The 21707-nt window shown below is 47.1% G+C and overlaps 1 protein-coding gene and 1 long non-coding RNA gene across 5 annotated transcripts in view; one reads left to right on the forward strand and one right to left on the reverse strand.

Annotated features, from left to right (window-relative positions):
- The window catches only part of LOC308578746, an 84172-nt gene extending 80745 nt beyond the window's left edge, over positions 1–3427 (forward strand). Inside the window, exons 2-4 of one of the 2 annotated variants that reach the window (XR_014004078.1) lie at positions 2130–2880; positions 2995–3040; positions 3093–3427. This is a non-coding gene — a long non-coding RNA (uncharacterized lncRNA). Of the gene's footprint in view, positions 1–60; positions 2881–2994; positions 3041–3092 lie in introns of those variants that run through there. The other variant, XR_014004079.1, reaches the window with a different exon arrangement.
- LOC308578743 (uncharacterized protein) overlaps positions 1–21707 on the reverse strand; it is a 131396-nt gene that overhangs the window by 6608 nt on the left and 103081 nt on the right. The window contains exons 1-3 of one of the 3 annotated variants that reach the window (XR_014004076.1): positions 3808–5077; positions 3584–3695; positions 3118–3409 (exon numbers count right to left, since the gene is read on the reverse strand). Coding sequence is in view for 1 of the 3 variants with exons in the window: in XM_081179274.1 (XP_081035400.1) it covers positions 3584–3695; positions 3808–3860 (165 nt within the window). In the remaining 2 variants the exon portion in view is untranslated. Of the gene's footprint in view, positions 1–3117; positions 3410–3466; positions 3696–3807 lie in introns of those variants that run through there. The other 2 variants (XR_014004075.1, XM_081179274.1) reach the window with 2 other exon arrangements.

Below are 21707 nucleotides of genomic sequence, written 5' to 3' on the forward strand. Positions count from 1 at the left end.
AAGGTAAAGAGACCCCTGACCACTAGGTCCAGTTGTGACCGACTCTGGGGTTGTGGCGCTCATCTCGCTTTATTGGCCGAGGGAGCTGGCGTGCAGTTTCCAGGTCATGTGGCCAGCATGACTAAGCCGCTTCTGTCGAACCAGAGCAGCGCATGGAAACACCGTTTACCTTCTTGCTGGAGCGGTACCTATTTATCTACTTGCACTTTGACGTGCTTTTTAACTCCTAGGTTGGCAGGAGCTGGGACCAAGCAATGGGAGCTCATCCCGTCACGGGGATTCAACCCACTGACCTTCTGATCGGCAAGTCCTAGGCTCTGTGGTTTAACCCACAGCACCACCCACGTCCCTTTATTATTGAATAGGATGTCCCTATTTTCATCTGAGAAAGCACCTGGTGGGCAGCTCCGAGGCCTCAAGACAGGCCAACGCTCTCTCCTATATCCAAGCAGCTAATTTGAAGGGTATTTTCGGAAGCATCCAAAACACCAGGGCCAAAGCAAGCCAGGAGGCAGTGAGGATCTGTTAGGCATTCCCTCATTGTTCCGTTCAGCTTTGCTTACTTACTTGAGTCACCTGGAGTGATTTCTGGCAGCGTCCATATTTTCCTATTTCCCAATCATCCCAGTTTTTGATTAGATCCTGGAAAGTCCTGCTTTTCCTTAGGATATCCCTATTTTCATTGGAGAAATATTGGAGGGTATGGAGTTATGCCCCCCCCCCCGAAGCCATCTGAATGCAGCCCTGTATAGGGAAGGTTTTTTAAAAAGTTTAATGTTTTATTATGTCTTTCTTTATATTGGAAGCCACCCAGAGTGCCTGGGGCAACCCAGTCAAATGGACAGGGAACAACAACAACAACAACAACAACAGAATAGGACATCTCTATTTTCATCAGAAAAATGCTGGACTGTACGAGTCTGTTCCTGCTTGCAGAGTGGCCTCTGAAGATTCCTCACCAGCAATGAGATGCTGAAAAATCAGGAGCAGGGTGAGAAAGGGATGGGAAAGGATGTCATGGGACAGGGATGTGGGGGACATTTTGCAGCTGAGGGCCGCTTTCACATCTGTGAAACCTTCTGGGGGGCCACATGCTAGCAATCGGTAGAGCCAGAGGCAAAGTGGGTGGGACAATGGATGTAAAATGTCACCTCTGTGCAGCCGCCTAGGTTCTGCATACCCCCTGCATATTCTCGACCCTCCACGCAGGCCAGCAAGAGGCATTGTCCGAGTCAAGGACAGCAACTCCCAGTGAATGGGAGAATTGGGGACCAGACAGAGAAGCCCAAGGGGTGCATTTGGGTCCCTGAGGTCCCCCACCCCAGACTCAATAAGCCACAGAGTCTCCAGGTCTGGGCACTGCTGTTCTTTGTGACCGATAAACAGAGGATATTTGGGGAAGTCGACCCCTATTAGGCTCACAATGGCTCCAGACCTGCACAGAGCCAGACAATTCTTGGACTGAGCTGTTCCCTGCATGGTTCTCCTGTAATCCAGAGAGGATTCCCCTTGCCTGGTTTACCTTCCTTCCACCCTCCTTGCTTTCTGCCATCTCCCAAACCCTTGCAAGGGGGCTTCTCAGCTTGCCCCACTTCCTCCGGCTCACCCCCTTCAGCAAATGTCTCTATGCATCCATGATCACAGAATTATAGACCTGAAAGGGACCTGCAAGGGCCATCTAGTTCACCCCCTGCGATGCAGGAATCCCACCAGAAGAATCCCCGACAGATGGCCATCCATCCTTGGCTTAAAAACCTCGAAGGAAAGAGGTGGTGCCAGACCAAAATCGTTCAGGTGTGTGTGTGTGTGTGTGTGTGTGTGTGTGTGTGTGTGTGTTTTTGTGTGTGGTGTTTGTCATTGTTAACTGACTTGTGTAGGTTTGTATATTAAGGGACATGTGGTAAAATGTTGTGTAGAGAAACATTTGTGGGATATAAGGTAATGTGAGAGCAGTGGGTGGACTGTGAGAGGAGGATGGAACCTTGGGGTGTGCTGCGTGCTGATTGGCTGAGGATGGAGTGTGACAGGCAGGTGACAGTTGGGACAGTGTGTGTGTGACAGTTAAAGGCAGTTGGGCTTTGGAGGAGGAGGGAGGAGGGAGGAGGGAGGAGGGAGGAGGGAGGAGGGAGGAGGGAGGAGGGAGGAGGGAGACTCCAAGAAATCCAGTTCCTCAAGACATGTTTGTGGCTCAGACAAGCTGATTTGTCTCAGGAGGGCAGTTGGGTCCCAGGGACACCAGTTGCCAATCCTGATCTCCACGGAAGAAAGGCCTTGACAGTCTCATCTCTGGGAAGGAGCGAGGAATCTGCCCTGCTCAGGTCTTCCAAAATTTGGCAGTTGTGGTCCCAGCCAGTGTCAACAGATACAAAATCAGTTCCTTCTTATAAACAAATTCAAAAGAGCCAGACAAGGGGAAGGGTGAATTGTTGGCCCTGTTATCAAAAAGATCTCAGAAAATACTTTGGTCTAGGACCCTTTGTTTGGCGCTGTCCTGCCAGATATGCCTGTGGGTCTCAGGAACCTGGCATGGTGGGGAGGCACCCCTATGTGTACAAAATAAATTCATTGTGATGTCAAATAGCAACCATGTGCCATTTGCAGGGGGAGGTCCCTGGTTTGAGCCGAAAGAGAAAAGCCTTCTCCCATCTTATTCTTGTATCTGAACTTGCCTGGGAAGTCTCTTGTCACCATAGGCATAGCCAGAGGGGCAGGGAGGGGAAGCTGCCCCCCATCAATAAAGACCAATAAAAATACACAGCAAACTGAGGTTCTGCCCCCAAAATGAAAGCCCCCCCCAACCAAAATCCTGGCTATGCCCATGGTTGTCATTCTTTTTGGCCGGACTTATCTTGGCAAGATCTCCCTCTCCCCTGTCTCAAGGTCTTTGATGATGATGATGATGATTATTATGATAATAATAATAATAATAATAATAATAATAATAATAATAATTTTTATTTATACCCCGCCCTCCCCAGCCAAGGCCATGCTCAGAGCCTTGATGAGGACTCCGTCTGGGTGGAAGGGAAAGGAGAGAATGGTCACTTAAGGGATGGGAAACCCCTGGAGGTGTCACACCCCACCCTCCCAAGCCCAAACTGCCCCTATTCTGTTGGCTACCAAAAGATGCTTCTTTCAAGCCAGATTTTGGTGGGGGTGAGAGGTGAACCTGTGGGTGCCAGAGGCTGTCTCTCTGGCCCCCAGGGTGCCCTTGGGGGCATGTTGGCATGTCCTATCCAAGGACTGCCCCCCACTGCCTCCCAGAGCTCGGCTTTAAATGCCAAAGATGGTGGAGGCTGAGGTACCCTTCCCAAGTTCGCCCGGCCACATGAAGATCATCTTCCCAAGGGCTCCACCGTGAACCTCCTCCAAGAGTGGAGCTCCAACGGTGGGCCCTGGGCTGGCAACTCTGCTGGTGAAACAAAGGGGGAAATGTCAGAAATAATGTAAAATACAAACTAACCACCTCTGCCTTCCTCCAAGTATCCTCGAAGCAGAGGTCAGTCTCCTCCAGACTCCATTATTGTCAGAGTCTTACAGGCCTCGCAATCGTCTTCCTCTCAGCAACAGAACAATTGCTCACCTGGACCCCCAGACTCGCCTGTTTCCACCCCCTGGCGACCCACAGGGATCTCCATTGGAGACCATGGGGTGGACCTTGTTCCTCTTGCAGCAGCTCTCGCAGCCTCTTGAAGCTAGGAGAGAATGGGGAGAAGTTGAGAAACTGGAGCCCTGGGTTCAAGACACCCCTCCACCACCAGGTTCACAGGGTGACCTTGGACCAGCCCTTCCCTCTGCCCAGCCCACCTCAGGGAAGTCCGGATGAGGCAGAGGAGGGCCACAGCAATGGACCTGGTCATTGCCTTGGGGGCCAGGGCTTCAGACTCACTGCCAACTCTTTCACTCTGCTCCTCACTGCCAACTGCTGATCAGTTACAGTTGGTGCTTTTGAAGCCAGCAGTGAGTGATGTCACATAGGCTGGGCTGGGTGAGTCATGGTTGCCTTGACAACAGCCTCCCCACTAAAGCTGGACCACTCTGGCTCCTCCTTCAGAATGGGGAGGCAAGACCCTCCAAGTGCCCCTATTTTCCAGGGACAGTCCTGGATTTTCAGAAGCCATCCTGTTTTCTGATTTGATCCTGAAATGTCCTTTTTTTTCTTTTTTCTTTTGCTTAGGACATCCCTATTCTCATCAGGGAAACGTTGGAGGGTATGGAATAGGATATCCCTCTTTCAACTGGAGAAATGTTGGAGGGTTTGTAACTGAAATGATTGCATGTGATGGGGTTTCTGCTTTACCAAAGCCCTGAACAAACATTGCAGCTGAGTTTGGATGTCATTCTTGATCTGCTTGTAATTTTGCCTTTTCAAGGACATCCTTTTAAATTTATGAAAGGGAGGAGGAACACGGACATCCCAACACTGTCAATCCACTTTCCAACGAAGAACGTCACAATTCATTACTAGCAGAGACAAATGCTCATATCATGGGTTGAAGGTGGGGCGGGTAGGACAGGAGATATCCTAGGGATGTGGCAGAAATTGTTTGCTATTAAATTTATTGTGACGTTTTAAAAACCAAAGCAATGCAAAGCGACTTACAAATGAACAGACTACCTCAGAAGGTGGTGGACTTTTTTTCAATGAAGGTTTTTAAACATAGGTTGGTTGGATGACCACTGCCAGGGACTCTTTAGCTGTGATTCCTACATTGCCGGGGGTTAGACTAGATGACCCTTGGGCCAATTCCAACCTGATGATTCTAAGAAACCACATACATTGAAACCAGCATGAAAAAGACAATCCTGTTTTTTAAAGGCAGGATGAAAACATCTGAGTCAAAAGTCTTTTGCGTGGCACCAAAAGCTATCCCATGATGGTGCCAGCTGAGCCTCCCTGGATAGCATTCTGCAGGTGGGGAGCCACCAGTAAAGAACAAAAACAAAGCTCTTCTCATGTCACCACCCTCTGGAATTCCCATAGGGCTCAGATGTTCATCCCACTTCTGGAACAAAAGCAGATCTCTCCTTTGAAATTCAAAATTCCCTAGAGATGGAAGAATCTGCCAATATGGCCACTCCCTTTCAGTGGCATAACAGGGGGGCAGGGGGCTGTGTCCCTGGGTGCAAAATTCTGAGGAAGCACCCAGGCACCCCCATGCAGGTGGCGGCTTCCGTGGGGATCCCTCCCCCACCCCAGCAAAGGTGGCAGAACAGCCTGTCGGGGGACTGTCAGCGCCACTCCCCAGGCATGTCCTGGAGGGCTCCACCCCTGGCTCCCTATCCTTCCCTGCTTGCCTGCCTTCTGCTGGGGGTGCTTCTGGGCTGCAGAGTCTGGCCTGGCCTCGCTCCCATGTCCCTTACAGAGGCCAGCAACCTTTGCCTTATTTTCCTGGTCTTGAAGTAATTTCCTTACATTTCATGGAAAAAGAATAATAGAATCATAGAATTTTTAGAGTTGAAAGGGACCCTGAGGAGCATCTAGTCCAACCCCCCTGCAATGCAGAAATATGCAGCTGTCCCATACAGGGACTGAAACTGTACAACTCACACGGGGATTATCAGGACTATGCTCTAACCAACTGATCTATTTCTGCAACAATATGCTATACGTATATAAAATCTCATGAAAATTCATTGGCATTTCAGAGCAAATTTCTCCAAATACATACATTTTTGTTTGGCATTTTGACTAATGCAAACATTTTTGAAAGCAACCTCCCCTATTGCATGCTGTATGCTTTCTCCCTGAATACCTTCATTTTAATGCAAACTTCCCCTAACACACACAATTTTGTAAGCACCGGTTGGTTGGAGAACTGCACTGCAAAATTCAGTTATTTCATCGTCAATTTATTGAATTTATCTCAGGTTGGAATACCAGTTGCTGGAAGGCACAGGATGGGAAAGTCCTCTTCTGTTTGGCTCCTGCTTGCAGGCTTCCTACTGGGGCACCTGCTCAGCCATTGTGAGAATAGGATGCTGGACTAGATTGGCCATTGGCCTGATTCAGCAGGGTTTTTCTGATATTCTTATCCTTCCCCTCAACCATCACACCCCTAGGGAGCACAGGAAGGCAAACAGATCCACAATTTAAAATGAAAAACAAAGCAAAAGGTCAAAACATTCTAAAAACAATGACAGACTTCACAGCAATTTCAGTTAAAAATGTATTTTTTTGCATTGAGTGATCCTAGAATTGCCAAGAACAGCCACCAAATGCTAGATAAGTGCAGATTCTGGAGGATGGCTGTGTTTTGGTGCTTGTATTGTTTCAGATCAGAAATTGAATTTGATTGATTTGCCTTCAGTGCAACTGAATTTCTCCCCCATTCCAGAACTTGCCTGAATTTCCCGATGGAGATCTCCAACTAAAGAATGCCGAAGGAGATTTGTGCATTTGTGTATGATACGTATGAAGACTGGAAATAATATCGGAAATGATGTATAATGATGCATTCTATTGGGGGAGCAGTTCTTGCAAAAAGTGCATATTTTAAGCAAAATTATGTACACATGCTGATGTATTCATTTATTTATTTTGCTGCATTTCTACCTCACACCTTTTTCTCCCTCCACAGAGCACAAGAAGGTGTACATGGTTCTTCCTTTCCTCATTTAATCCCCACAACAACCCTGTGAGGTAGGTTAGGCTGAGAGGGAGTGACTGGCCTAAAGTCTCTCCCATGACTTCATGGCCAAACTGGGGATTTGAGCCCTGCTCTTCCAGATCTTAGTCTCACACTTTAGCCCCCACCCCACACTGGCTCATATTACAATGGGTGGCAATAAAATGCATGTGGACTTGAAAAGAAATTGCAAATGGAGCAAACTTAAGACTGCACAGTGGCAGATTTGTCCATCTTTCCTTCACATTGGCCTTAGCTCGCCTCTGCAGTCTGGTGGGTGGGGTTTCAGGGTTGTCAGCACCCGGGGCAAGGCAAGTAATTTGCGCCCCCTAACCCGTGGATTTGCGCCCCCTAACCCTAACCCCCAGATGTTGCGCCCGGTGCGGCCGGCCCCCCCTGCACCCCCCATGCTATGCCACTGGTTCAGGGCAGGCCCAGCCTGCCCAGGAGGCAAGGTGAAGCAAATGCCTCAAGTTGACAGGCATGGGACCATTGGGAGGGTCTGCAGATATTGGCCCACAAGGAGTGCGCCGCTCGCAGCTCACCACCTCCCCCTCCTCCCCTCTTTGCCTCCTCCTCTTCCTCAACCATCCCACCTTGCCAGGGTGGGTGTGTGTGTGTGTAATCAGTGGGAAAGTTGTCATCAGAGTGGGGGGTCAACAGCAGGGGACTTCAACGTGGTGAGAGGTGGCCCTTTCTATTTTGCCTCAGTGGCAAAACACTCCAGTGTAGCTGAGAGGGGCTTTTACTCCAAGTGGGGCTAGAAGATTGCAAAACAGTCAAGGCTGTCACTCTTCAGATACCTGCAAAGGTAAGAAGAGGGAGCAATCATGCAGCCTTGGTAATTGGTGACAAGATTATTCCTCTGAAGTGTAATGCTATGCAAAGTGCTTCCAACGCTCTGAAGTGTAATGTCAGTCGGGTATTATTATTTTGTAAATGCCAGGTATTCTTACTCTTTCTGTGGGTGGGTGGTGGTGGGGCTTTCTAGCTTTCTGGTTCTTTCGTTCCAGGGGCAGGGAGCCTATTATTTCAGACCAAGGGCCACATCCCCTTCTGAGCAGCCTTCTGGGGGCCATGTGCTGGCAGTGGGTGGGGCTTGCCACCTTTGTTCTGGCAAAATATAGGGCAGGGCGTGGCAGGATGGTTTGGGGTGATATTTTTTTCATCTCGTGCTAAAGTGACTTCAAAGCAATCTATTGCAATCTATTGTACCCTAACAGGATGGCCTCTCTGGAATTTGTCACACACACATACACGTACACACACACATGCACGTGAATTTGTAAATCTATCTGTGCTTGGCTACCCCAGAGCTTAAATACATGATCTTTCACACACTCTTTCACACAGATGCATTTGGAGAGAATCCCTAACTTAGCCTAGAGACAGAAAGGGAGGAGCAGAAATAAAAGACAATCAGTATCCTGTGTTCAATACAGGATGTAGCAGTCTACATTGAAATAATGGATTGAAATATGCAACCCTAGCACTGGGGCGAGGGGCAAAAATGGGCAGAGCACTGAATACAAATGTTACCTTTGCACATTTGGTTTGTTTTTACACACACTCGCCCACCCTTCTCTATGCTCCATCCAGTGAGTCAAGCAGCATGATCTGAGTTCAAGGACACATTTACAGCCAGGCAATAACACTCAAGGAGGATGTGGAGCAGGGCTAGTGAGGAGTGTGGCTGGTGGAAAAGGGGGTGTGACCTAGCGAGGTTACCAAGGGCCACAAAATAAATGAGATTTATTTGGTCTGATCCCTTTTTCTCCTCTTGCAAACTCCTTCCATTGGCTTCCTGGGGCTTCAGGGCCTCTGTGTTTATGCACCCATCCCCTCACTTCTGCCATGGACACCTCTACATCATGAGAACCAGTGTGGTGTAGTTGCTAAGAGTGTTGGGCAAGAACCTGGAAGCCTAAGCCTAGGGATAAAATCCTCACTAAGCCATGAAGCCCACTGGGTGGCCGTGGGCCAGCCACTGCCTCTTAGCTTACCCTACCTCACAGGGTTGTTGTGGGGATTAAATGGGGTGGGGGTCGGAACAACGTACAGCATCTCCAGCTCCTTGGAGAAAAAGTGGGATATAAATTCAGCAAAATAATAAGAATAAGAATAAGAAGAAGAAGAAGAAGAAGAAGAAGACTTTCTGGTTGAGAGTTAGGGTAGAATAGCCACTATTTATTTGAGAAGAGAGTCTCAAGATCCCTGGTTCAAACTTTAGCTTCCCCCAATAAAAGAATAGACAGTATTTCCCCCTGAGCTCCCAACTTACAACATGGAGGGATAATCATCACACTCACTGACCTACCTTGCAGGGTTGTTGTGAACCTTACCAAAACAATACCTACAAAGCAACTTATCTATTCATTTATAGAAATATCGATATACACTGGTACCTTAGGTTACATACGCTTCAGGCTACAGACTCCGCTAACCCAGAAATAGTACCTCGGGTTAAGAACTTTGCTTCAGGATGAGAACAGAAATCGTGCTCTGGCGGCGCAGCAGCAGGAGGCCCCATTAGCTAAAGTGGTGCTTCATGTTAAGTACAGTTTCAGGTTAAGAACGGACCTCCAGAACGAATTAAGTTCTTAACCCGAGGTACCACTGTACCTCTATATCTGTCTCTCATACACACACACACACAGAGAGAGAGAGAGAGAGAGAGAGAGAGAGAGAGAGAGAGAGAGAGAGAGAGGCCTTGGGCTTGCAGGGCGGGGGTTTAACCTTCCTCCCCCTCACAGGGGATTTAAAACACACCTCACTTAATGGATGAATGAACTGACGAGCGAACAAACACAGAAGCGTCACAGAGCAGAAACACTAGACTTGCCCATCCTGCCGCGATAATGACTACAAATCCCAGGAGCCTTTGGGAGCCGTGACAGTCAGACTAGTGCAAATCCGATATGTAGACAAGTATCTTTTTTATGAAAAGAAGGTGGAAGTAGCTTTGGGATTCTGCCAAATAAACACTGCAGGTGGATCAAATGCTTAACAACTTGGCGAGATGAGGATGAAGCTGAAGGGTAGAGGGGGCTGGCAGTGAGGGGTGGGGGAGAGACTCTGCCTAAATCAGATTATGCAAAAGGCTTGCTTGGAGTAGAGGCAAGTGAAGAGGGAAGGAGGATAGGAATTCTTGAGGGGCGGAACGGCAGGGCCAAAAGGACAAGCGGCAAAATGAAATTAAGCAAAAACGAAGTGTTATGCTTGGCATGTCAGTTGCTGGGTGGGTGGCGAGGGGGTGGGGGAGGGGGGGAAGCCATGAGAGCTAAATCTATTAGCTGGCAGAGCAGTCTCCTATGGGAAACTCCCAGGGGGAAAATGCTGGTAACTTGAGACACTGAAAGGGAACCTTGACAAAAATATTAGTGTGCTGTGCAAAACTGCTGGTTGAAATTCTCCCCCACTCCCATTTTTTGGATGGAGGGAAAAATAGGTGAATGGGGGACACAAACAGTTTCACAGAATTTATCCAGGGAGGAGCACTTTAATTCACATTTAGATGCTATTCAGCAGTGGCACTGACTCCCTCGGGACGCTGTGGGCCCTCCTTCATCAGAGTTTTTTAAGTAGATGTTGGATGGCCACCTGTTGGGGATTCTTTGGCTGCAATCCCTACATAGAATCAATTCTGTGATTCTATGACCTTGGAAAGCGGTGGCCTCTCCTTCACTGGAGGTTTTTAATGGGAGGTGAGATAGCCATCTGCCAGGGATTCTTTAGCTGTGGTTCATGCTTTGCAGGGGGTTGGACTAGATGACCCTTACAGGTCCCTTCCAACTCTACAAGCTCTATTATTCGGATCCCTGGCACTTTGCCGGGAGCCACCCAGAGGAGCCACTCCATCCCAGGAGACAGTGGATCAGAGGCTGGAAGGTGTAATGGAGGTGAACGGGGTGCTTTGCAGTAGAGGCCTGTTCAGAAGCAGGTAAGGACACTTTAGCCTTTGTGCCACTGAGAAGAAAGGACTGACTGACCAGCTGCTGAAAAGGCCTCATTATCAGGCTATCTAGAAGCTTGCACAGGGACAATGGGCTCTATTCTTTATTTTTAAAAAAATCTTTTTTTAAGAAAAGGGGGAGAGAATAGCAGGGAGAGAGAACAGAAAGGGACAGGCTCCCCTGCCTGAGCAAACTAGGACCTTTCGCCTGCTTCTTGCCAGCTGCAATCATTACTAGTGGGCCACCTCCTACCCTTCCAAGCCTCTGCCCTGGCCATGAAAGTGTCCCATCTATAGTTAATGGTAGCAAATAGGTTGCCGTTCCAAGAAGAAAAAGAAGAATAAGAAATGGGAATGATTTTTTTTCTTAATGCAACCAACCTCTCTTGCTTGTGCATGGCAGAAAGAAAGAAAAGTGGAGGAGGAATTGAAGAGCAAAGATCTGCCTGCCTGCGGGTAGGTTAACCAGAGCTTTTTTCTTTTTTTCTTCTTGTGAATAATTTTTATTTCATTCGATAACGTATATAAAAAGCAGAGAGAACAGCTGCAGCAACAGATGAAAATTAAAAGATGGAATAAAAAAACCATAAAATTGTAGAATGAGTCCAGTTGCATGGAGGCGGAAAATAACAAAAGCCCAAGTAAAGAATATCAGCATTATTCTGATTATCAAGGATAGTGTTCTGTATCTGCCAGGATTGTGATGAGGGTCATCTTGAAAATGATGGTTTTGCTGTACATGTAACGAAGGAGTGCCAAATCATATAATAATAATAATAAATGCCTGGAGGTTCTAGTCCCTGTCAAAATCTCAAAGGATGCATAATTTTCTCCATTATAACAACATTCCAGGGTGAGTGGTACCAAGATTTTGGACTGTTTTCCATTACCACTCAACTTGCCAGTATTGTTTATAAGACTTTCAGGTCCTACCTGAATTCTCCTGCTAGGGGGCTTGAAAATACAGGTGGGTGAGAGGGCCCTTAACGATTAAAAAAATTATTAAGAGGACTGTGCATGCAGCTTGCAAGCTTCAGCCTGGCTTCAAATTATAGAACAGACCTTTGGGAGGGAACGGGGTTGCCCTCCTCCCCTCTCCCAATCACATGCACTGCCTTTCCCCTGTGATTGAGGGCGCCAGGGCTATGCAATGTCAGCACGCCCCATGGCACGGTGACGTCACTTGTGCATGCCATGGAGCATGCTGACATGTCGTGTGGACGCCCTCTGGCTTGCACATGTGATGTTAGCACGCCCTGTGGTGTGTGCACACAGCTGACACAGAACTTTGGGGGGCCCCAGCCCCTTCACTGAAAATATTTGGGGAGCCCCGGCCCGCCAACCCCTACCTGCTATGCCTACTCGCAGTTAACCTCCATCTCCAGGGGCCTCCCCCATGACATCACTTGGGTGCCCCCGCATGGCAGCACCAGAGATGGTTTTTAGGTCTCAGGTTTGGGCCCTGGAATCGTGGGGTCTGGGATGCTGTTGACTTGGCAACCCTACCTGTGGGTGTTGCGGGGGAGGGGAGGGGGGAGAGAAAGCTTGGATCTGGGCAGTTTGGAAGATGCCAAGGCATGGGTAGGCAAACTAAGGCCTGGGGACCTGATCCGGCCCAATCGCCTTCTAAATCCGGCCTGCGGGCAGTCCGGGAATCAGCGTGTTTTTACATGAGTAGAATGTGTGCTTTTATTTAAAATGCATCTCTGGGTTATTTTTGGGGCATAGGAATTCGTTCTCCCCCCCCCCCATATAGTCCGGCCCCCCACAAGGTCTGAGGGCCAGTGGACTGCCCCCTGCTGAAAAAGTTTGCTAACCCCCTGTTGTAAGGGGATATTGCTTTGAGTAAGGGCAGCCACATGGAGAATTACTGTAAAACAGGGACAGGGTACATCCAACATGGCCCTCTGGATCTCTCTTTGACACTCTTATTATTCTCCCTAGGCCACATTCCCAAGTCCCTTCACAGTAATTGGCGCTGCTACAGACACAACGTAATCCCATACCCTCCAGCATTTGTCTGATGAAAATAGGGACATCCCATTTCATAATGATAATTTTACTATTTATACCCCACACATCTTACTGGGTTGCCCCAGCCACTCCAGGCAGGCTTCCAACATATATAAAAACATAATGAAATGTTAAACATTTTTTAAAAAAACCCTTCCCTATACAGGATTGCCTTTAGACGGCTCAGGAGTCGGATAACTCCATACCGTCCAACATTTCTCCAATGAAAATAGGGACATCCTAAGGAAAAGTGGGATGTTCCAGGATCAAATCAGAAACTGGGATGGCTTCTCTAAATCAGGGATGTCCCTGGAAAATAGGGACACTTGGATGGTCTGTAATTCTCATTCAGCATTGTAAGGAATTGATATTTTAATGTGGCAGAACCCACAACTTTGAAACTCCCTGCCTATTAACTCTGAGGAGTCCATGAGCCAATCATTGATGTCTGGAAGTAGAGAGGTCTCATTGGAGATCAGGGAAGGAGATGCAAGTTCTGGGGCCTGCAGCTCTAAATGGGATGGGCCAGGCAGTGGATCCATCCGCTCCTCAGGGCTGTTGTCAGAGGACTCTGCCTCTGACGATTCCTGGTATGGGGACTACCACACAAGTCCCTACAATTATCACCACTGTCTGTGAAAACCTTGCAAGAGAGTCCAGTGTTCATCCTCTCTTCCCTCCCATGTTTCCTCCATTGCAATTGTTGGCATATGCAGTAAAAGTAATTAGGAGTCCCAATGCAAATTAGATTTGTTTTCTTTCTTTTTTAAAAAGCAATGACAACAGCCAATGTCTGTTGCAAGAGATTAATTCCGTGGCTTAATTGAAAGTGCAAGAGCAAAACAGGGTGGGGAGGGGGGAAGGAGGGGAAATGAAATATCTCTGAGTGTGAAGGACCAGCTTCTTCCTAAACTTCATTCATCTTTCTTGATTCCTAAAAGGGTTTCTGCAGCCACAGCTAAGTCAACCAAGACTATATCCCTCAGTTAAAGCAGGTAACCATTTACTGTCAATGTTGCGTCTGGTGACCGTGTTGCTTGATTGCTTATGCCTGCTCTGTTGCTCCTAAGCCTTTCTGTTGAGGGTGTGACTTCTGTGCCGTAAGCGGTTACAATTAATTGAGCAAAGAAGGTGGAGCAAATGGAAACACTAGGAATCCCCAAACTGGGTATTGAGGGGGCAGGCAGGAAGCAGTTGCGTAGCGTGGGGGGTGCAGAGGGGGCGGCCGCACCGGGCGCAACATCTGGGGTTAGGGTTAGGGGGTGAAAATCCACGGGTTAGGGGGCACAAATTACTTGCCTTGCCCCGGGTGCTGACAACCCACGCTACGCCACTGGCAGGAAGTACCTGCCCCACCCAACAGTGCACACACCTGGGTTTTCTGAACACCCTCCCCGCCCCCCTGCAGCAACTAGCCTATTGGGGAACATAAGATTGTGAGAAAAGCCTGGCTGCTGGATCCTGTGGCTTCCAGCAACTAGTATTGCTGCCTCCAACTGTGGTGGCAGAACAAAGCCACCATAGCTAGTAGACATTAATAGCCCTCTCATCCATGATTTTTTCTAATCCTCTTTTAAAGCTATCTAAGTTATTAGCCTTCACTGCCTCCTGCAGGAGTGAGTTCCATGCAGTTTAACCATGCACTGTAAGCTGTACACTCTTTTATCTATCCTGAATCTTCCAGCATTCAGCTTCACAGGATGTCCATGTGTTATGCAGGATGTCCATTAGTGTTATGAGAGAGGGAGAAAAAACTTTCCTCTATCCATTTTCTCCATGCCGTGCATAATTTTACAAACTTCTATAATGTCGCCGTTTGCTTGTCTTTTCTCTAAGCTGTCTTTTATTCATCCTGGATCTTGCAACAGGGGATGTCCACAAGTTGTAGTCCTATGAGAGAGGGAGAAAAACATATCTCTATCTGTTTTCTCCATAACATGTAAGACCCTTTCCTAAAATGCCTCTGCATGTTTTTAAAGAAGGCCTGAAGTCTCTGCTGCGCAGCGCTTGGGGATAGAATGGGGGGGTGGTGGACAAAAAACCACCCTGCAAATCAACCGGAGAGAAACTGACCTCCACTAGCCAGTTGCAATAAATAGCACCTTAAAAGGGTCCACCAGTATTGTTGTGCACAACATATATCATATAAATCAATGATGGGCCTTCAGTCCTCATAAAGGGAACGCTGTCCACTTGTCACTGCCCCACTTCATTACTGAGCTGACGGTACAACAGTTTTCCTGTGTCCTTCTCCGGAACGCTTGCAGTGTCTCCTTGAATCTAGCCGAGAGGATGTCAAAATCCCTTAAGCAGCTCCGTTCCTTTTTGCCTCCCTTATAGGAAGCATCTCTGCAGGAGGCTTATTTTTAAACCCTCCAATCTTTTAGACAAACATTTAGGCAGTTGGTGCAGTACATCAAGGGAACAAAAGATGCGGCCGTCTAATAAGTCAGACCACAGGTCCATCTGAGCTCCGTATTGACTACAATGACTGGCCAAGGCTCTTCAGGGTTTCCAGGTGGAGATCTTTCCCAACCCTGCCTGGAGATGTCATTGCATCTGGGATCTTCTGCATGCAAAACAGATCCTCTGCCCTTGAGCTAAGGTCCTTCTCCTCAAAACAAAGTAAGCTTCTAGCCCTCAGTTTTTAAAATAAAGGGTAGAATGATACAGGGAGCTGGCTTATGTCAAGTTAGACAATTGGTCTATGTTGTTCAGCATTGTCTCCACTGGCTGGCAGTCATTTTCCTGGATTTCAGATAAGGAGTCTCCCCCCAACTCTACCAGCAACTTTTATAAGGAAGCATTTCTTCCCCTAGTTGTGGAGACAGAGCACAGTCACTTGCTCAGTCTTCTTTCAGTGTTCTGTAGAGTGTCAGACTAGGAACTGGGAGACCAAGATTCAAATCCTCACTTGGCCATGAAGCTAAGTGTGCATGGCCTTGGGGCCAGTCACTGCCTCTCATAGGGCTGTTGTGGGGGATTAAATGAGGAGGGGAAGAAGAACCAAGACACCACTTGGAGCAAGACATAAATAAAACAAAGAAATATTTTGATAAACAGAGACACTTGATGTAGAATAGGATCCTGAAGAACAAGACACACCTGGTTTCCCCTAAACTAACAAGAACCAGTTTTCATTCCTGCAGCAGCCCAGCTGCTACTGCATCCTCCTCTCTTAATTCCTCCAACCTACCCCCCTCTTTCCTGAGGATGAAGGCAGATGCACTTGCAAGCAGCTAACACATGCAGATTCCCCCGGCTTCCACCTGGGACTGTTCAAAGCCATTTTTTTTTTTGCAAAAACAATGGATTACCCAGCGTTTCAATCAATATTCTTCTGTGGTAGAACGAAAGAGAGAGAAAGAATGAGGGAGAGCTGGAGGCTTGGAGACAAGAAAAAAATAACATTTGTGTTTGTGTGTGTGCATGCGTGTGTGATGAGAACCAGGAGGGAGCAAGAGAATAAAGATGTAGGGTTGTTGATCACTGAAAAAAATGGGTTTTGTTTTCCTGTTGTTATAACAGTGATGTGTGTTCTCTCACCAAATTAAGTGCTGGGGGACAGGTTCCCCAAGGAACTTGGTGAATTCTGTCCCCTCCATAGGCCCCTCCATTGCCTACAGATGGGTCTCTTGCTTCCCACCTCAAGGAATCCAGCAGAATACTGCCCCACCCCGCTCCACTTGCCATTAATTGGAATTCAACAGAACACACATAAAACTGGAATGAGAGCAAGAGAGAGCCGTATGGCACACAACCCCAGAGCAGTGAGAATTGTGTTCTTTTCCTAGGTGTTCGCTTAACCTTCCCCCCTCTTTTCCCTTTGTGTTCAACCTGAGCACCTCTTTTGGGTGGGCTAATGAAGACTCGAGGATGAGGAAAGGAACCCCTTGAACAACAGGGGGCAGTGGTTACAGGTGTGAGTACAAAAAGGGACCTTTGAGGAGGGTTGATGCATACATCCAGGCCAGCGATGAATCTTATTTTGGCACTGGGTCAACAGGTTAAGAGGCCCAGAAATATTGGGAAGGCATTCAAATGGAGCAGGACCAACAGGAGGCCTAGGTGGAATTTAGGAATTGGGCGTCATAACACATCATCAGAAGTCCCCAGCAAGATGTCCTTGTAATAGTTCAGATACATGGGCTCTTCAGAAGGATGCTCCTTGTGCTACGTTTTTGCTCAGGGTCTCCTAATATGTAAGAAAGATCTGCTGGATCAGGTCAGGGGGACTCATCCAGTCCAGCACCCTGTCCTCGCAGTTGCCGGCCAGATGCCCCAATGGGAAGCCCACAAGCAGGACCTGAGCATGACAGCAACTCTCACCACTTGTGATTCCCAGCAACTGGTATTTGGAGGTAGACTGCCCCTGGGCATGGAGGTTCTGCTGGATTGGCCCATTATGAAAAGCCCCTTCTAACTCTATGGTGCTGAGTGGACACAGCAAAGGAACTCGTGGAGTGGTGGCCACCTGGAACCTCAGATGGCTTTCCCTGGCCTTAAGTTCCTATCACGATCAATTCACAGGAGGAAGGAAAAGACCTGCAGAATTCCAACACACAAGCCCAGATGTTGTGAACTAAAAAGCATCCGTCTTGATTTTTGATCCTCAGTAATGAAGGGACTGGATCAGTGTTTTTGTTTGGGAGGGCTTTCCCCCTCCCACCCCCATGTTTTCCATTCTCTTCTGCTTCGAATGAAGCTCACGAGGCTGTTTTGCATGCAAGGCTTCTGTCAGCTGCTCTACACTAGGGTCTAAGATCTTAGAAAGAGCTGCCCTTTCATTATTAATATTATTATGATGTCTGATGAGGTGTGTGTGTGCGGTGGCTGTTTGGTGGCTGTAATGGCATGTTTCCAAGAGAAGCGTGTTCCCCAACCCTGGGTGGGGGTGGGGGCCGGTGCGGATCTCAAAGCAGAAGGCACTGTTGTTTTTGCATCTCTCCTTTCTTCCAGTCTCATATATGCACAGCAGGAATATTGGGAAGGACGAGTACATTTGGTTTAGGGCAGATTAATGCCTCTGGGCTGTATCTAGAAAAATATGAACCACCGAAATTAATGAATTAAGTTAGTAACACCCATTATTTTCAGTGGGCCTACTCCCAGAAGTACTAGCATAAAATAAATGATCCCCCCCCCACCCAGTACACAGTTAAACTATGGAACTCACTTCTTCAGGAAGCTGTGATGGCTATCAACCTAGATGGCTTTAAAAGAAGATTAGACAAATTCAAAGAGGACAAGGCTATTAATGGCTACTAGCCATGATGGCTTTGCTCTGCCTCCACAGCTAGACACAGAAATGCTTCTGAATACCAGTTGCTGGAAACCACAGGGGGGGAGAGAGGGCTCTTGTGCTCAGGTCTTGCTTGTGGGTTTTCAACATAAGTTATCTGATCTGTTCTGAATCCTCCAACATTCAGCTTAATTGGATGTCCATGCGTTCTAGATTAATGAGAGAAGGAGAATTTTTTTCTCTGCCCACTTTCTCCTTGCCATGAATATTTTATAAACTTCTATCATGTCACCTCTTACCTTTTCTCTAAACTAAAAAGGCTCAAGTGCTGCAAACGTTCCTCATAGGGGGGGTTGCTCCATCCACTTGATCATTTTTTTGGCCCTTCCTGGGCCTTTTCAGACTCTACAATTTCCATTTTGAGGTGAGGCAACCAGAACTGTACACAACATCCTAAATGTGGTTGCACCATAGATTTCTCCCCCATCCCAGAGAAATGTTGCATAACGGTTCCCCATTGCCAATTTCTCTGCCAGAAAGAGTGGAGAGTTCTGAGAAGCCCTTTGAGCACAGCTGTTATTTAGAAATCCTTCATTGATGTCACTCATTTAAATTCCTGGTCCCCACATGCTCCCTGGCCAATAGAAACAATGCCACTACCGATTTTATGGATCAAGGAGACTACGAGATGTTTAATTTATTGTGTTCCCTTAAAAAAATGAAGATGAAAGTAGGCAAATAACAACAGTTGCTTTCTGCAGGAGCTCTCCCAGGTCCTGAAAGAGGCCCACACCACGCTGTTTGGAACCCTACCGGTACTTTTGGGTCGCTGTGGCTGGAATGTGAAATGGTGTCAACTGAACTTTGTAACTGATGGACTTAACTTAGTCATTCTCATTAATTTCATAAGGACATAAGAAGAGTCTTGAGGGATTGGACCAAAGGCCCATCTAGTCCAGCATCCTCTTCTCACAGTGACCAACCAGATCTCCCAATGGGAAGCCCAAAAGCAGAACCTGAGCACAAGGGCACTCCCCCCTTCTGCTGCCTCCAGCTGTGGAAGTAGATTACAGCCATCATGGCTAATAGCCATGGATAGCCCTGTCCTCCATGAAGTTGTCCAAGCACATCTGACCGCCTTCTGCGCTGGTGACCATTGCTGCCTCCTGTGAAGGCAACCCAAACTGAAATTTGAGAGGCATACAAAACAAGCCAGGGCACACCAGAGGCACAAAGGTTGAGTCCTCTCACCCTTGTTCTTGAATCTGCAGTGTGGCATATACGTGGAGTGGGTGGCAAGGAATGGATCGACACAAGCTCAAAGCATGATGGAACAACCCTTTAATAGTAATTAAAGGGTTGTTCCATCATGCTTTGAGCTTGTGTCGATCCATTCCTTGCCACCCACTTGTGCCATTGTGAAATCAACTCGAATTTGCATTAAGTTCAATGCACAACAGTTAATATTTGTTCAGACTTGCTCCCACAGGAGGCAGTGATGGCTGGCAATCTATTATTATTTATTTATTATATTTGTATACCATCTTTCATCTGAAGAGCTCAGGGTGGTTCACAGCATAAAAATACAAAACATAAACCCAAACTAGGTAATAAAAACAAGAACAAGAACAATCCTCATTTAAAAGAAGATTAGACAAATTCATGGAGGAGAAGGCTATCTATGGCTATTAGCCCAGATGGCCATGCTCTCACTTCACAGTCGGAGGCAGAAATGCTTCTGAATACCAGTTTCTGGAAGCCACAGGGGGGGTGAGCACTGTGGCACCCAGGTCCCTTTTTCAGGCTTTCCATTAAAGCACCTGCTTGACCCCTGTGAGAACAGGATGCTGGGCCACAAGGGGCATTGGCCTGCAGCAGACTTTTCTTATATTCTTATATTCTTACACTCATAGACAAACAGTGAGCCCCACAAACAGAGTGCTTATTGCACTGGGCTATTGTGAGGATGGATGCCATCAGGATGTGAAAGAGCACTGCATATGAAAAGCGCTATAGAAATGATTAATAATAATAATAAAAGGCCATTTTCTTTTTGTCTTGGAAGAATAAAATGCCAACAAAAGAGAAGAAGCCAAGAAAAGTGTGTGTATGTGTGGTGTGTGTGTTTTTGTTTTTTTTGCAGCGCTCCCAACTTCGAAGAAGTGTAAAGGCGCATTGCGGGGAAAGTAAATGCCAACATTAATCTGTTACCAAGATGCTCAAGTTAAATCAAATGCCAGCCGATCCCTCCTTATTCGCCACCCTGCCCAAGTTTCCCAAACAAAAGTTGATGCTGATGCAGACAACATCTTTGCAATCAACCAGTGGACACCTGTCTGTCATTCCAGAATCACTTTGAAATCACCAGCATAAACAAAGCCTATGTCTCCTCAGGTGTGCAGGTCAAATATGGCCCTCTAGCCATCTTGGGTCTCCAAGCCCCACCTGGACATGCCAGTGGGGGTTAAACCTGGGGCCTTCCGCATTCCAATCAAATGTTTTACCACTGAGCTAAGGTCCTTCCTCAATAGTTTGTTTAAATCAAAATATGCTGCTTTGGGACTGATCCGCAGACCTTCTGCATGCCAAGCAGACCACTGAGCCTTCCCTACCTGTCTCCAGTATTGCAAGTTCCCTACTTCATATCCCACCTGTCCCTCCCTGCCACAGATGTGTCAAATGCTTTGGGTTTTACTGTCCGTCTGAATAACCTTTCCAATTGGCTTTAGAGTAATTTTCTTTTGAGAGTTGGGTGGGGAGCGGGGGGAAACCTGACCAGTCTGTCTGGGAGACAAAGGATGAAATAAAGTAAAACAAATAAAAAGGTCCTGCCCGCCCCCCCAGCATTTTTGTCTGTGTTTTAAAGAATATATTAAAAATAAATAAAACCAAGCCAGCAATCTTCCAAGCCTCAGTGCTGAGGTCCCTTGTGAACAATTAAGGAACAGAGAAGCTGTATGAATCCTAGCTAACTCTGAAGATGCAGAGGATCAGGGTGCTATTAGGAGAGTTCTACAGCCGCTTCCAAAAAAAACTCAACGCAATCCCAGATGTTAATGAACGATTCATTTCTCTGCTGGATGTTCAGAAGAGTGTTTGGGTGACGTCCAGGGTTCATAATGAAGACAGAGCCTCTGCATATTTATTTCTCTGTTGGAGTGTATATTTAGTCTCTGCCAAATGACAGAAATTCTCAAGGTGGTTTACAATCTACAAGAAGATAGACAGGAGTCAATATAGAGGGGCAAAGACAGATGCAGGCCCTCACTGCCTCACACAGCTTCTGCTTCACTTCTAAAACAGGATTGTAGCAGAAGAAATGGTTGCTGTAGAGGCTGGATAGTGATCCTTTGTGGGGCTCCTTCAACCTGTGGAACTGGTACTGTTACAGGTGCCCCATAACAGCTGTACTGCATTTGTAAGAAATCAATCTTTATGCATGGTAGCACCATATTGACACCAGACAGGTGCCTTCAATGTTCTTTTTTTGCCAACAAACAACTAAAAACATTTTTGTTTAGACAAGCCTACCAAGACATGTAGAACACTGATGTATGTTTTAATCTGTGTTTAGTTTATTGCTGATTTTATCTTTCGAATGTTTTATGGAGTGTTTTCCCCACTGATAATCTTATTGTTTTATTCTCTTTGCAAACTGCTCTGAGGTTGTTGGGTCCACTCTTATGCCCCGATTAAGCAAGGTATAAATTTAGTGAGATAAATAAATAGTTCCTGCACTGTGCTTGGGCACCATTTGTTCAAAACGCAGCAGCAGCAGCAGCAACAACAACAATGCCTTTGTGTATGTGTGTCTGTCATATGTTGCCAAAATCTTTCCCTTTCCGCTGGCTGCTGCTTTCTCCAGGGAACC

The sequence above is a fragment of the Podarcis bocagei genome (assembly GCF_964188305.1).
Source record: "Podarcis bocagei genome assembly, chromosome: Z".
Taxonomy (NCBI): Eukaryota; Metazoa; Chordata; class Lepidosauria; order Squamata; family Lacertidae; genus Podarcis; species Podarcis bocagei.